The sequence below is a fragment of the Amblyomma americanum genome, chromosome 7 (genome assembly GCF_052857255.1).
Source record: "Amblyomma americanum isolate KBUSLIRL-KWMA chromosome 7, ASM5285725v1, whole genome shotgun sequence".
Lineage (NCBI taxonomy): Eukaryota > Metazoa > Arthropoda > Arachnida > Ixodida > Ixodidae > Amblyomma > Amblyomma americanum.
The window spans coordinates 6,909,884-6,925,837 of NC_135503.1; the positions used below are offsets into that span (position 1 = coordinate 6,909,884).

Sequence of the window (15,954 nt, forward strand, 5' to 3'; positions counted from 1 at the left end):
TGGACTCAGCCATGGAACTCGCAGACACCTATTTTTTCTTCGGCGGTCTTCTTCTTCTTCTAAACCTCGTCGCGAGCCTCGGTGAGTGCTGTTCCTGTGTTATACTTTCTCCGATCGTAGTAGCGATCCAACACGTAATAATGTGACTATAACGGTTGTGTTACTAAATCTGGCTCTAAGTCATAATGTGAAATAGCCGCAAAAAATGAGTACGCACCTTCATTAGTGTTCTCTTTCACAGATGCGCCGAAGATACAACCCTTCGCCTTCAACAGCAAAATCCGCACGGGAGGACAGGCGATAGCAACGTGCACCATAGTCACAAAAGCGGCGCCAGTCAGATTCGCCTGGTCTAAAGACGGCGTTCGCCTACAAGAATCGGACGGCATCTCCGTACAGGACACAAAGCTTGTTTCTGTGCTTCTAATACAGCGTGCGGAAGCGTCAAGCCGCGGGAACTACACCTGCAGGGCCTCCAACGCGGTAGGGGCCGACGAGCACACGGCGGAACTCTTAGTTGAGGGTAAGCCAAATCTCCTCTTTCTTCTGGACCACGTATTTTCACCCGTTTGTGCAGTCTAGGCTTCTTCACTGTAAATAAGCTTGTAACTGCGCAAAACGCCCACATTTATATTGTTATCAGTGAACCGTGCTAACGGGAGAGGCGCTTTTGTTATGTGTCACACCGAGCCAAACAGGCCACCGTTTTCAGTTTACACCGAAATGCATGTAATTACTCTGCCATGCATTATTACCGCCAGCGAACTTATCAGAACAGCTATCTCCAGTTACTGATGCACCAGTTATTCAAGATTCAACAGTGGGCCGCAGCAGGTTTCCGCCTCGGAATGCCCACGTAGCAACAATAAACCTCGTCCAGAACCGCCAACTGCCTATTCCTAGTAGGCACTTGATCACATAAAGCGCAGCCGTCACGTACCGTGATCACTGGGGAATGGAGCAGATGAAGCTCTCTGATCCGGTTCCTCTCCTCCGGGTCGAAAGCAGAGGCACCCCATCCCGCCTCCCGCGCTGCCAATGTGATCCAAACCTCTCGAAGTTCCCTACGTGCTCGCTCACGCATTATCAGAGACTAATTTTAGATTTAGTGCTGGTGATACAGCATATCACGGTTGCAGCAAGCCCTGTGCGTTTCGATTCGCGTCCAGTTAAGGCTCATTGTTTGAGTTGTACACCTAAGTCGTTTGGAAACAAAAGCGAGAGAATTCTGTGCGCCAGGATCGCATTATTTGGCGCTATTGAAGATTTTCCGAATTTTCTGAAAATGTGAGCCTGTCAAGAAATTGAGGGTGGTTGGCAAACGTTCTTTTGACGGTGCCACGCAGCTGCCCCCGCGTGGTCAAGCGAACCCCATGATGTGTCGGCCGCAGTCGGTTCGAACGTCACAGTGCAGTGTTTGGCCGGTGGATCTCCCCCTCCCAGAATAACGTGGTCCCGGACAAAAGGTACGTGAACGGAAGTCAACGCTACGACTCTGCAAGGGCACATTTGTTCGCTTGGCCAATACTCTTCCCAACAAATCATTTCAGATGGCGCAACGACTACGCTGCAAACAGAAAAAGGCCTGCTCTTCATACATAACGTTCAGGTCACGGAAGCCGGGGCGTATTCGTGCAGAGCAGAGAATGGCGTCGGCCCAGCCATACACAAGGCCATTCGAATCAACATAAGCGGTACCATGGTCCTGAAGTTCATTTCCACAAACCACAAGAACCAGGGCTGGACACTGGCAGTCTCGCTGTATTGCAAGACTGTCAGTTTCAGTGGTAACAATATCATTTGAAAATGGCGCAACACGCCCCTTCTTTATGTGGTGTGCATGGTGGCGTCCTCTGCACGTCACTGTACACAGCTCAGTAAGCAGTTCATACGTGCTAAATGACTAAAATAAGTTTGTAGTCCGCTGTGCTACCGACATGTGGCGCAGCATGTCTGTACAACGAGCACCATCCGCCGTGGTACTAGCCACTGTGAGGCATGAAGCCACGCCAGATCCGCCATTCGGTCACCTAAGGAAACCATCCATGGCGCAAGCAGTCTTTAGCATGAGACGAACTTGCCAAAATACCGCGCTGTAGAAAATGAACTGTGCCGAAATAAAACGATTATGGACGCGTACAGCATCGTGCGTCCAATGGATAATCATCACAGCTTCGCTGTTAACGCCCGTAGCATCAGGTAAGCTTCCACTCGCCTTTTGGGTAATGTGTGCCGACAGAGCTGCGCCTTCGGTGTTGTGAACGCATTTCGCTCTTTCAGAGGCGCCAAAGGTGAACCCTTTCGCTTTCATCAAGACTCTCTCGGAGGGACAGAGCACTGCGGTTACCTGCACCGTCACGGAAGGCACCAAGCCCGTGCAGCTACAGTGGCTCAAGGATGGGCAAGAAGTCGTCGGCAGTGGTGCCGTGAAACTTAGTAAGCTCGATACGATCGTGGTGCTCTCCATCGAACCAGTGAGAGTGGCGCATTCCGGAAACTATACCTGTGTGGCTCGGAACAAATATGGATACGACCGCTACACATCTCTGCTGCAAGTGAATGGTGAGGATATTTATTTGCCTCGGGAGAACCGCTCATTCGCACGTGTCATATGTCAGTGCAGAGTGAGTAAGCGAGACAGTAGTCAAAAGCCTACAGGTTGCGACAACACGCTAACGCAATGTGGTACTCACCCGTGTGTCCATAAAAATACTCCCTAACGTATTTTATTATTTCGCACAAAAAAAAAATTAGGGTTAGTCATAACAAAACTCAGTCCCCAACTGACATTAGCAGAGACAGATCTTTATCATGCAATTTGCGTTCTCGAAACTCTTAATCGCAGAATATGCACATTTTTAAAAGCCGTTAAATTGTCCTCAAAGGCACCGCATCTATACCGAGGACTGCATCTCTGAATATTTAGCCTGTTGAAGAAAAACTACGGTTTTTCTTTACAAAGCCCTTAAGTTAATACAAAATTGCCGTGCAGTTTTTACCTCTGACCATCAAAGTTGCTTACAGTGACAATCATTACAGGAACCATCGACGACAATGCACAAGTAAACAAGGGGGAAAATAACTGCCGGCATGAAATACGGGCTGTAATGCTCAGCGAGATTTTTTTTTTTTTTGCAATTAGCCACAGCAACTCTGGTTTTGGAACGCGCAGCTCTTAGGCCTTCCTGCTTTGACCCAGCCACTGCAACTACTGTCTTCGTCTTTTCCTCACCGGACACTCTGGTCTCTCCAAATCATGCCGAGTTTATATCAGGCGTCAGTGGAAAGAACCGCATGCTACAGGCTGCGTTACTCCAAGCCGCTCTGAGCTGCATAGTCGAAAATTACGCGCAGGAGACAAATCCTCACCGACGGGTCATGTTCCAAGCAGAGTTCCTCCCGTAGTTACTACGTGCCGGCTACAGGGCAAATACTCTCCCGTCGCTTTCAGTGGACGACGTACTCCACATTGGCCCATGGCTGTGCGGTATCAAAAAGAAGCTGTCCTATCTATCCTGTACCTAACAGCTGGACAATGGGTGATATTCGCAGACTCTAAATAGCAAGCTTGGAAAATCCAATCACCAGCCAGTCTCCCGTGACATTAGATACTTACACCAATTGGCTAGCGTCGCAGGCCACTATACTATATTAATCCAACGGATTCCAGTCCGCTGTGGCATTTCTGGCCACAAAAAGGCAGACGAAGCGCCCCGAAAAGGTCTCCACCTCCGAAACTACGCGAATAATCTCTTCATAAAATCCGACGCGCCCCTAATGGCGATAAACTATGCTCATAAAGGAATAGATCGACCCCGGAACTAGTCGTTTCATCATTATGCCTTTCTCGTTCTTTTGACCCACACCTAAAATATACTTAAAATATATACTACCGCATAAAATTCCTCGCCATGTGGGATCTGTCTACCACCGTTTCCAACTGAATGCCGCGTTCACAAGCAGCTTCCGATACTGCTTAGGTCAAGCGAGGGCAGTCAACATTATGAGCTGTGGCTGCGTTGAAACAGTGCTGCACATTCTGTTAGAAAGTACAGCATGCGCACAAGTGCGAGCGTAACGAGCATAAAATGGAGGCTCTCATACAAGTCCCATTATCAATGAACAGCGTTTTAGGTCCCTCAGCCTGCCCTTCACAGCAGCGCCGTGCACTGAATTTCCTATTTGCCTGATTGGAGGAGACTAGCCGTATTGAAAGATGTGTGTAGGTTTGAATGGGTCAGCAAATAGGATTATGGCACATTTGGTTTGCCTTTATAGGTTTGACGTACCAAAGCGACTCAGGCTTTGATGGACGCCGTAGCGGAGTGCTCCGGATAATTCTGAACCACCTAGGGTTCATTAACGTTCACTGACATCGTAAAGTACACGAAAGTCGCGGGTTCGATACCGCCCGCGGTGGTCGCATTTCGATGGTAGCAAAATGCTAGAGACCCGTTTACTGCGCGTTGTTAGTGCACGTTAGGAACCCCAGGAGGTCGAAATTATCCCGAGCTCTCCACCACTACGGAGTCCCTAAAAGCCCGAGTCACTTTGAGACGTTAATCCTATGACGCCAAATCAAATGTGCAAATATCCAATTTGCTGACCTATTCAAGCCTATATACATTTTTCAGTAGGCAGAGTAACTGACAAACTTCTTGGTCACTGACAAGCCTTCTTCTATCCCCCCTTGATACGCAATCGCCGCGAACTGAACTTTTCGTTTGTGCACCTGCTAAACAATGGATTTATTCACTAACTTTAGAACCTTCTTACATTCCCCTTCCATGTGCGTTCACCTCAATTCAACGACGGCGTGTTTTTAATGGTTTTTAATTCTGTTACTTCACTTTTTTCTGCCTTCTCTCACCGCTCATCCCTCCTAACCCCCCCCCCCCCCCCCCCCCCCCCCACTCCCGTGCAGAGTATGATGTAAGCTCTGTTTAAACGCGGGCTAAGATGTCTGCTCTTTATCAACGAGCCTTTCTCTCTCATTGGGCCATCCAGCCTGCAAATGAGTGCAATGCATGAAATGCGAGCTCATGGTATACGAAAGCGATTATGCAGGCTACTGCCCATAACTGCCTCGAAACAAATGTTATCACCAAACGATTAAAACACGAAATGTAGCTTTGGGTCACAAACTCTTCCTTGTCACTGCAAAGCCGCGAGCCTAAACATGCATCTTCGTTGCGAGGAAATGCACCCCTTGAGAACGAACGCGCCTCCTTCGCCATTCTGTGTTGCCACCTGTCTTGTGGTGTGGGAACATACCAGCAGTACCGTGTATAACCCTTGCCATTGTTCGAAATAAACGCCGTGTTTGCGCAGCTTCAGCTACGCAGACGGCAAGCAAAAGGCACTCAATTCGTACAAACTGCACCATCGCCGAATAAAGGCGCTAGTATACCTAAACTTTCGTTACATTCGCAAACGTCCCTCGATCCGACCGCTGGCAAGAGTGCTGACGCGCTGTACTGCCACCAGAAAGTCAGGTTAGCCACGGGGTGCGATTTTCAAGCCGCATATCAGATCCCGTCCCCAATCAGAATCTGAAACGATGAAAAATGTGTTCTTCAGGCGGCATGTTCCTTCTGTATGGTGAATTATATCTGGGCAAGAAAACATTAAACAGATGTCAAAAATACTTTTCCTTTGTCTCTTTAACAGCGCCACCTAAATGGGAACTGGAACCGGGGGACATGATGCTCAAAAGAGGCCAGACATTACAGCTTCACTGCAAGGCATCCGGACACCCACTTCCTGAAGTAAAATGGCTGAAACAAGGTGAGCGACCATATTTTTGCAGGCTGCTATGGAATACTGCATCAATATACGTGGGTCATGAAACATCTCTGCTGTTTAGATGAGAGGCGTCCCACGGCATAGCCCAAACTGCAGAGCAAGTACTTTGTCCAATGACCAGCTTGAATGCATATCCACTGTTTTTCAATTTGGATGACCTTATAAACCAAAAATTAAAAACGTGTCGCGGGATTGCCTTCCCGTTCTCTGCAACCACGGATCCCTGCCAACATTTGACATGCCTGTTTTCGAACACCTTTATTTTTGCATTAATCACAATCCCCACGCCACGTTTTGATCAAAAATGTGGAGAAACAATGGAAATAAGAACAAGGCATACATCTGGAAAGCAGGGAGATGGAGTGTAATTTGACAATATTGTCGTAAATGTCGAGCCAAGTTTGGCAGTACCCCAACAAACAGCAAGGGATTCACCGATTTCGCAAAGACATCGATGCTTGCTTATTCGAACTTGCTCCTTCTGCGTAAAGGCGTTTTTAAAACTGCACTGCGGGCTAAAGTCACAAGGAATGTGAAACGACTGCGTACGCCACCCGTCAGAAGTATACGGGTTTGCTTGTGAGGCCTGCTGCTTGCCTCGTTGTGCATCCTCAGCGACCGTAACCTTTCGAAAGAGTAATGGCTTCGCGTTCTCAATCCTCCCTAGCATTCGATTTGCATATGTGCTAATGACCCTGCTAAATAGCTTAGAAGCAAACCCCTTGAGCTGCATACTTTTGACGGGGGCTGTACACCTTTCTCGCTTGACGACAAGTAATAGAAGTTTCGAAATGCTGACAGGTGCCGAGCTGAAGAGATCCCCGGAAAGCAAGGTCCAAGTCCTCGAGAACGGAACGCTGGTCATCAGGAACGCAACGGGCGAAGACAGCGGAAAATACTCTTGCCTGGCGTCCAACGGGATCGGGACTGCCTTGTCGAAAACAGTGTCCTTGCTCGTCAAGAGTAAGCCGCCACCCACTTCACCTTTTAGATCACCATAACGAGGCTACAACGTTTTCCACACCGAGACCGTTTCCAAACTGTTTTTCCGTAGCTTCAAATGTCCATATTTGGCGCATTCTCTCAGCACCCACCTGCAAACACTCGTTACAGCGTGTCGTCGAACTTTAACGTCCTCCCACAACGCGGCGCCACGATCCTGTGGCGGCCGCGACCACTTGATACGTTCTGGGACCAGCAGCAGAAAAATGCTCCCAGGGTTCTCGCGTAACGCCGAGATGCTCGCATGGCGAATGGGCGACTGCGATGCGGACGGAGCAAGGCGCTTCCTTCTGCTGCCGTGTAGTGGCCTTTGTTTTTCGTGTGCTGCTCGCGCAAGCATGGAAAGCGGGTCTGTCCGTGAAGGAGTGCTCGCGATGATTTCGGCTCCACAGAGCGCGTGAGCAGGTCCCGTCGACCGCAACGATGCTCCTCCAAGGGCGCCTGCTAGGCCTCTGGACCGTTCTGGCGTCGGCGACCGCCGCAAGGAAGCAAGGTAAGTAACTCACGTCACTCCAGAATTTCCTGCCGGAAACGAAGTTCTTACGAATAGCAGCTCCATTCATCGGCACCAACTCGACACTTTCATCATAGTGCAAGAGTATATCGTGAGACTAAGTTAAAAATAGTTGAGCGGTAAAAACCTGACAGGTACGACAGCCTAAATCTACGGATTGTCCCTGGGTAATGCTTAGCAATCGCTACTTGATAAAGTAAGCAAACGGCTGTGACGTCAGCAAGTTAGAAAATCTATTCATTAAGCGCCAGAAAAGATGCAAAAAACAATATTCCTAGCAGCTGTACAGGTGTCATCCAGAGTACCTCATTTGCGGTTAGCGTGCCTTTCCTCTCTCCGGCATCTAGAAACCATATCAGTGTGGGGCACTGAGTATTCCACGTGAATGGGTGTTTTAAAGTTTTCGTTTTCTTACAGACGTGCCGAAAATCCAGCCGTTTCAGCTACCTGCCCGCGTGAAAGCCGGGGACAAAGTGAGCGCAACGTGTAACCTTGCGTCGGGAACGCCACCTGTCACATTCTCCTGGCACAAGGACGGAAGCGATGTGACAAATTTCTCTAAGGACATCAGTTACGGCAGCAACATCATGTCGGTCTTGGCCATTCCTTCGGCGTCACTGGAGTCGCAAGGAAACTACACCTGCCGAGCAACGAACACCTTCGGCAGCGACTCGCATACTGTCCAGCTGAAGGTGGAGAGTGAGTGGACTAGTTTTGTTACCCGAGTGATTTAAGTCCAACAAAATAAGCGCAACTCTTATACTTGTAGCTTCAAAATAATACTCTGACTTTTCGTACACGTAGAGTTTTGCTCAAAAGAGGACGCATTATGCCACTAGACGCGGTAGCGCAAGAATGCTATTCAACTGAAGGTAATAAGCTTCATTAAAAGGTTTCAAAATTGAAAAGAAACTGCTTTCAGTAGTGCCAAATAACATGCTGACTCTGCAAATACAAACTTAATGTAACCTCAACAAAGCTCATATTTTCCCAAACGCACTACTATCGCAGCATGAAGCCATGTGATAATAGCTACAGTCACGTGAAACGCGAATGTATTTTATTTTTACCCCACTGAGCTTGTAAACCGGTCCATTTGAAAACCTTGCGTAGGGTCATCTAGTCACCGACACAGTTCAACTCCTATTAGCCCTCAATGCCCCTTAAGGGCATTTCATGGAAATACGTAACGTTGTGTACAGCGTGTAGCCCACATCTTAAGTGCTGCTTTTTTCTTGTTGACAGTGCCACCGGTATGGATTGTTGAGCCTAAGGACGCGTTCGGAACGATCGGCGGGATGCTGAATCTCACGTGCTTGGCATCCGGATCGCCCGAACCAGCAATCACTTGGAAGAAAGTGACAGGTGGGCAATTAACCAATTATTCCTATTGCCCGTGGCAGCCACGGTCGTGAAAACCGAGAAGCACGAACTAATGAACTTCTGGTCCCTTTAAGCTCGAAACGTTTCCTTTCCAGAACAAAACTCTCCCGTAACGTGGAAGCAGCCCGTGCTTTCCCTGTTTCCGCTCACGGAAGCCCACCGGGGCAAATACACTTGCGACGCCAGTAACGACATCGGTGGACGCCTCACCAAAACAGTGTCTGTCTTCGTCAGAGGTAAGCGATCACTCGAAAAAGGCGAGGATCCCGTTCTCCGCCTTCCTGAAGACAACCGAGGCGAAGACTTTTCGTCAGCTGGCGCCACACTTCCCACATTTAACACCGGCGATGACAGGCCCTGTGCGCTCGAAGGGCCCTCGTAGTTAAAAATAAACCCACACACAGCAAACGACCACCCGTCGGCGTCAGTGGCGCCGGCATCCACCATGTGGCGCTCAAAGCCCGTGCGGTGGGCCATACACTGCGACTCAAAGAAGACATGTCGGCGTTCATGCGCCGACTTGCCCGCGGATCAGCAGCGGATTAGTCGCCGTGGCCCCCCGCAGCTGTGCCCATGCGCTTCTCGGTGCTGTTCTCGATGTGCTGAGGGGCACCAGCACTGGTGAAGCCGCCCCGATGCGACCACCACCACGCTCGGGGTTTTCAGCCAGCGCTGGGCGGACAGCTTTCCTCGCCTTGACGACGGTTTTGGCGCTGAGCCGAGCCGCACCACACCAGGGTAAGCGTCACTTTCGTGCTCCGTTCCACTCGCTTGCAGCCAATGCCATAACCAAATGTAGTGCTGAAAAACTGAGAGTATAGGCGAGTCGGTCCAATTGCACCTTGAAAGTGCAGAGCCCAAAGCGACGAAAAGGTGTAGAAAAGTCGTAGAGATGACTTTCCCTGTCAAATTCTTTCCAAAAGTATCTGCGCTACACACTTCCAAAAGCCAAAACTAAGTGTCAGTACCCTCTAAAGAAATTCGGTGATGCGGCCGAGCACTGCTTGCAACATGCAGCAGAATACCAAGGGCAGAGGTTGATAAAAAAACGCTTCACTAAAACATTAGCATGCTTCCTGTAGAAACCGTTCTACCAATAATTAGCTCTTATTTCAGTATTAGAATTCATTCATTCAGCTCCCTCATCCTTGAAATCCGCCCCTGAATTCATTGTACCGCTCACTGATATGGGGCACTAGCTGACAGGAACTCACAAATGACAAGTTGGGCCGCCAATTTCCGAATCTAACCAAGGTTCGTCGCTTTGCAGATCGTCCGGTGATTCAGCCGTTTGTGCTTCCGTCCGATGTTGTGACGGGTGTGAATACCAAGCTCTTCTGCAACGTGCAAAGCGGAACGCGGCCTCTGAGCTTCGCCTGGATCAAGGACGGCGCCCCCGTGCGCAAAGGGATATCGTCGCAGGACGACTTCTCGGCGCTCAGCATTGACCCGGTGACGGCCGAGAGCGCCGGAAACTACACCTGCGTGGTGAGCAACGCAGCGGGGACGGACCGGTACACGTCGACGCTGGAAGTGAAACGTGAGTAAGCGCGCTCCATCTCCCACTTTTGCTGGGCTCCTGTTTATACCTGGCAGCGCGTTCGTAGATTACTGTTACTCGCGAAGTAGCCGCATGGCTCTATTTACCAATGCAGACGTGTAAGCAAATCAATCACAGCCGATGAATGCTGTACGTGGCTATGAAGAACTTTTCTTCGTACTCCATGTCTGATGGTTGTCTTAGTTTAACGTTACTGTCTCTAAACTGTGTCTAAGATATGCCGAAGAACACCGAAAATCGCGGGGCTAGCGTGATTGGGTACAGGAACAGAGAAAAGAAAAATCAATGGTCATCAGAATCCGTCACCTTTCTTTGACGATGAAAATCCAAGGAACGTCCCCCACTGTTCTACTGAGTTAATTTGTGTCAACACGTATAAAAAAAAGTAAAAAAGAACGGCTACGAGCTGGAGCGTAGTAAGTAGACAAGAATAAATCGACGTTCAGGTCCTGTCCCTGCAGTCCCTTCCTACTCTATACAATATATCAAGGACCCTTCGTTTTCGGGTAAAATGCGATTTTATCCGATTTATTTTTGCATCCCTAACATATTTCTTAGAGATCGGGTGAAACGCGATTTCTCCCCGAAAATGAGCCTTCTAGACGCTGTTGATTTTCGCGCTCGCAAATCTGTGGACATCTAGGACTTATTCCAAAGGTGTGTCAAGTGTCCATCAATGATCTTAAACTTTTTAATGCTCGTTTTCTGGGCGCATGAATTAGGAGATTAATTCGAAAAGGGCGATTTAGGAGTCAGAGGCCAGAACGCGGCTACAGACAAGACGTCTTATCGAAGTCAAGCGCTACCCACGCTAAAGGCTTCGTGATCCAAGGACCCTGCGCGCTTAAAATCATCGCTGTGACACAATGTTTTCGCAATGTGCAAATAAAGGCAGGCCTGTCTTGCTCAGACGCGGGAATGCTCTGTAGGAGGCTTGTAACGTGCGCAGCGAAATATTTGTAATATGATAAACATTTTTTTAGCGGAACCCGCGGTTTCCATGTTGTTTATGAAATAATGAGCAAACAATGGGGCATTTTATGTCTAGCACAAAAACGAACTGTATGGTAAACTGTTTCGTGCAGCAAAAATTAAACGAAAAAACCTAACCACGGAATTTTTTTTTTTTTCTGAATAACCCGATTTTCACCCGAACTTGAGCGCGATGAATATCGCCCGATTTTTGCCCCCGAATAGCGGAAAAACTAAAACCCGAAAACGGAGAGCACCGAACATATATCACCTATTCAGTACGCACGGCATAACTTTACCTTGCGTTACTTTCCTACAAGCTAGGGACACATTTCTAGCGACCCGTCACAGGGGGAGGTTTCGGGCTACGCCACTGGCTCAGGACATTACAATAACATTTGGTGCTGAGCGCTGTTTTTAGGCCCTCCGCGCGTTACCGGTGGAGGGCTGATTTTTTTTACTGTAACCTTAAGGCATTGAAAATATGGTGCTTCTTATCAACGTCCCTTGACTTCCGGTGCCTCTGCAGAGCCCTCAGAATGGATTGACGAACCCCAAGATGTCTCGGCTGCCGAAGGCTCCGAGGTGCATCTCAGGTGCTCGGCAGCGGGCCGGCCCCCGCCTGCAGTCACGTGGAGCCGGTGTGTCTCCGGAGGTGAGCCACGCTAGACAAGAGTGCCCGAAATTATTTCTTTTCTGATCCCTCTTCGCGTTTTTTTCACTGCCACATTACTGCCTGGAAAATATTTACGAGCGGCATCTGTTATCATATAACACACCGTACAGCAACACGGGGACACTATTAAAAGACAAAAATTATTGTGGGACAATAAAAAGAATTAAAAATAAAGTGTCCCTGCCTGTGCCACTATGCATAACGGGCTACTGGACGAACACGAGCGCGAATGTACTCTTAATGTCCCGTTTTGTTGTGCGCTGTATTACATGATGACTAACTATCTCTACGTTCTAAGCTCTTAAACTTCATTGTACCTGTTACAGCCGGTACGCATCATTTCTAGGCGCGTAGCTAACGAGCCGAGCGCCTGGGCCTATCTTATTAGTAGTGAGCGCGCTCACTATGCATCGACTACTTCTCTTGAACTGGATTTGATACAGAGGGCTTACTCGCTCTAAATTTCCGCCTCTCGTGGAAACGTAGAATCGCGCCTCCGGACTTAACACGCCTTCCGAAGGAAGTAAAGAACCAAGGGACAAAGATGACATAATAGCTCCCGCTGTATACACAGGAGGTAAGTCGCGAGAAAGTTAACAGCCTCGGGTCGTGACGCCACTTAAGCGCCAGTGGGTCCCGTCACATGTTGGTCGCCATTAGGGCAGCTGACAGCACTCCACACAAATGCGGAAGGCGACCACGTTGAGAACTTTCCAAGCAAGCTCAACACATGACAAGCACAAAAAGAGGAGCTTTCGGGAGGCGGGAAGTGTGCGGGTCTCTCACGAGGACGTGAACACGAAAATAAGAGAGCGGGAGAGAATGAGAACGTGGGGAGGGGGAGGGGGGGGGGCGCAAGCGAAAGGGCGCAAGGTGGAGGTGAGAGTCTCCGGAAGTGGGCCGGTCCCGCACGGTGGCAGCTGGTCATCCTTGACCCTGGCTTCCTTCGGCAAGCGGCGTGTGCGCAGTGAGCCACACGCTGCCGGCGCGGGACAGGAAATCACTTGCGCGCCTCCAATGTGGCGGAACGACGGAACGCCCCAAAGCGCGCTTCCTGTCCCCATCCGTGCATGCGTGAAGACGATCATCCTGCGTATGCCACACACACGAGGAGGCACCTGTCTGAGTGCCCCGCTTCGTCCGGCTACTTTGTTGTTTCTGCGCACGGCGACGACTTTAAACGCGGTGCCCATTGATGGGCGGTGTGAAAGCTTGGCATTGCACGCCCCACGTGTTTCACTATTTCTTTCCACTGAGCGCTAGAAAAATGTTTGCATAGCTTTCCAGTTAAATAACCTGTCTCCACTGAGACGCAGGCTCTATTGTTCTTCTCACTGCAATGAGAAATTAAGTACGATTGGGGCGGAAAATGCCCATGTCGTGCCGTGTGCGCTCGTACATAAATAACACGTGTAGAAGTGCAACTATTAGTAGGGCAATACACCATCAATCTTTAATCACACCAATACGTCCATTGTTTTTCTCACTCGAGGATTTCCTTTTCTCGCAACCGGTGAGCTTGTAACCATGTCCACACACACACACACACGCACGCGCACACACACACACACACACACACACACACACACACACACACACACACACACACACACACACACACACACACACACACACACACACACACACACACACACACACACACACACACACACACACACATAGTGCGCTAGCACTTATAGTAGTCATTCCCCGCATTTAGCCGTAGTGTGTTTGGCTGTTTCTCTGTCTGTTTGCCAGCTCGTATGTTTGCCTGAAGGCAGTTTTGTGGCAGGTTGTCCACCACTCGGTGGGCAGGTGAGCGCCTGCCCATCGTGTCAGGCGGCAGCTCAATTAATCGTGAGAGGCTGCTCGAGAAGAGAAACCTGTTTCGCAACCCAACCTAAGCAACCCAAGTCCCATCGATGGCAGCACCTGCCATAGAAGGGCAGTGGCACATCGCCTGACCATTGCACCACTGCGCCAGGAGGGTTAGGGAGACTCCCAAGGATCTATAGATGTAGAGAATAACCAATTCCGCATGTATGGACACTAACCCGTTATCGCTGTCCGAAGAACTGCCACCCCTTCACACTGGATCTGAACACCGGAACTGAAGGGAAAACCCAACTCCTAGCGCGCCTAATTCGCATTGGCCTAACTACGAAAATCGATCATCAGTTTTTTTCGTGTGTGTGATTATTCTACAGTCGCTAATGTTCGCAGAAATAGCATCATCAATGTCTCGCATACAAAGCCTCCCAGTTGAACATAAAACGCGTAGAATAACGTCTACTCTAGACGTCCGGATAGCAGAGTACTATGTAGCGTGCATACTGCGTGACAGCGGATCGCCTTCTCTGCGTGAAAACAAGCGCGCGGCCCAACCTCCGCGCAGGCAAACGCAGCGTGGTCTGCGGCGACTCCGAGGCACCCGTGCCGGTGAGGAGCAGCAACGGCAGCGTTGTCTTCGCCCACGTGACCAAGGCGGACGAGGGGAGGTACGCTTGCTTCGTGGACAACGGCGTCGGAAAGCCGCTTAGGAAGGTGATCCGCGTGGCCGTCAACGGTAAGTAGGTACAGGCGAGCACGGTTCACCCCGCAATGCCTCTCTCATCCAAGAAGCCCCACGATCCGAGCAAACCGTATGCCCTCGGATCACGAGATTATGGCGTGCGGAGGGGGCGGGCTTGCTGAAGCCACTCAGAGGAAAACACACTGGGCTTGTGGTTATTGCTCTTGTGGTTGTGGCTGTCTGTCTCTACGACGACACAAATGCGCGTGTATAGCTGTCAACACATGACACGTGCATTTAGGTGTTGTGTTGCATTGAAAAATACTTGAGCCACGTAAGATGCCGCACTGAAAGGCTCAGTGCTAATTTACAACACCTGAAAGTTACCGTTTCAATAACGTCGTTTGAAATTTCTGCACACGGCTGCTGCTGCCGCGTTTTGTCCTCCATCGAAGTACGGCGGCCGCAGTTGCGAGGAATCGAACCGGCAACCTAGAGCAATGACCGCAGAATTGCGCGTAGCGAGTCTGCCTGCTACTGCAGCGCACCAGTGGCGACAGTTTTCAATGAGAGCGCACGTTGACCTAACGTGCGTTTGTACATCACAGGCACGGACGGTCACGTCGGGAACAGCTGCTCAAGTGCATAAGGAAACGAAAGCAAGTAACCCCTAATTCTCAGTTCCAGCAACACATTACAGGTGGCCGATACTTCAGTTTCACGGGAAAAGGGTCTAAACACAGGGCCCTGGCTCTTAGTGTTTGCAGTACGTATTTAGTCATAGTTGCAAGTAAAAATAGTGCTAGTTTACTACATACAAAACGCCCTCCGCGCACATCTGTAACCGTAACACAATGAGAAAATAAAAGCTGTAACACAATGCGACAATAAAAGCGCAAGAACACGACACAGATACAATTTCACGTTTATTCAAAACGTAAGGCTGCTGATGAGTAACCTGACGAATTCCCACAAGAAAAAAACATCAGCACATGTACACCCATCGCTTGCTGCTGTAGCTGTCATTTGTGTCTGTGTTATGCGTGCATGCGTACGTTTGTGCGCGCGTGCGTGTGTGTCTACGAGGATGCGTTTCCTCTCTCTGCTGCGCCCGTTCGCAAGCCACAGAGGAAAAAACACACGTGTTCTCCAACTTGCCAAACCTTCCATTTTGGTGGATTGCTTTCAGCGGCTCTCCATGAAGATTTTTCTCAGCTTTTTTTCCTCCACAGGCACCATTGGCATCCTCTCCAAAACCGCCACCGTTTCTTTCCTTACTGAAGTATGTTGTACGATTGCTGTACTACACCACTTTACTTGAAATAAATTTTGTGAAAAATCCGATAATGTTTCTCTGCTCTTTCAACTGGTAAACACGAGTCAATGGCTCCAATGTGGCGGTGTTCAAGTGTTTGGATTTCTTTTATTTCAGACTGTACATTCTTTTCGTCAACAGAATAAGAAGTTGCTGCTCTGTTTTCATGTGTCCGAACTGCATATAGTAACGCTTTTCCTCGATTCACTTCTAT

General features: G+C 49.4%; 1 protein-coding gene and 1 long non-coding RNA gene across 4 annotated transcripts in view; one reads left to right on the top strand and one right to left on the bottom strand.

The window, feature by feature from the left end:
• LOC144098358 (uncharacterized) overlaps positions 1 to 15,954 on the bottom strand; it is a 115,504-nt gene that overhangs the window by 50,989 nt on the left and 48,561 nt on the right. The window lies entirely within an intron of this gene.
• LOC144098349 (cell adhesion molecule Dscam1-like) overlaps positions 7,038 to 15,954 on the top strand; it is a 39,803-nt gene continuing 30,886 nt past the window's right edge. Inside the window, exons 1-4 of one of the 3 annotated variants that reach the window (XM_077630921.1) lie at positions 7,038 to 7,300; positions 7,739 to 8,020; positions 8,567 to 8,686; positions 8,800 to 8,940. In XM_077630921.1, the coding sequence (XP_077487047.1) occupies positions 7,231 to 7,300; positions 7,739 to 8,020; positions 8,567 to 8,686; positions 8,800 to 8,940 (613 nt within the window). In that variant the 5' untranslated portion in view covers positions 7,038 to 7,230. Of the gene's footprint in view, positions 7,301 to 7,738; positions 8,021 to 8,566; positions 8,687 to 8,799; positions 8,941 to 8,984; positions 9,443 to 9,974; positions 10,245 to 11,766; positions 11,893 to 14,308; positions 14,480 to 15,954 lie in introns of those variants that run through there. The other 2 variants (XM_077630920.1, XM_077630919.1) reach the window with 2 other exon arrangements.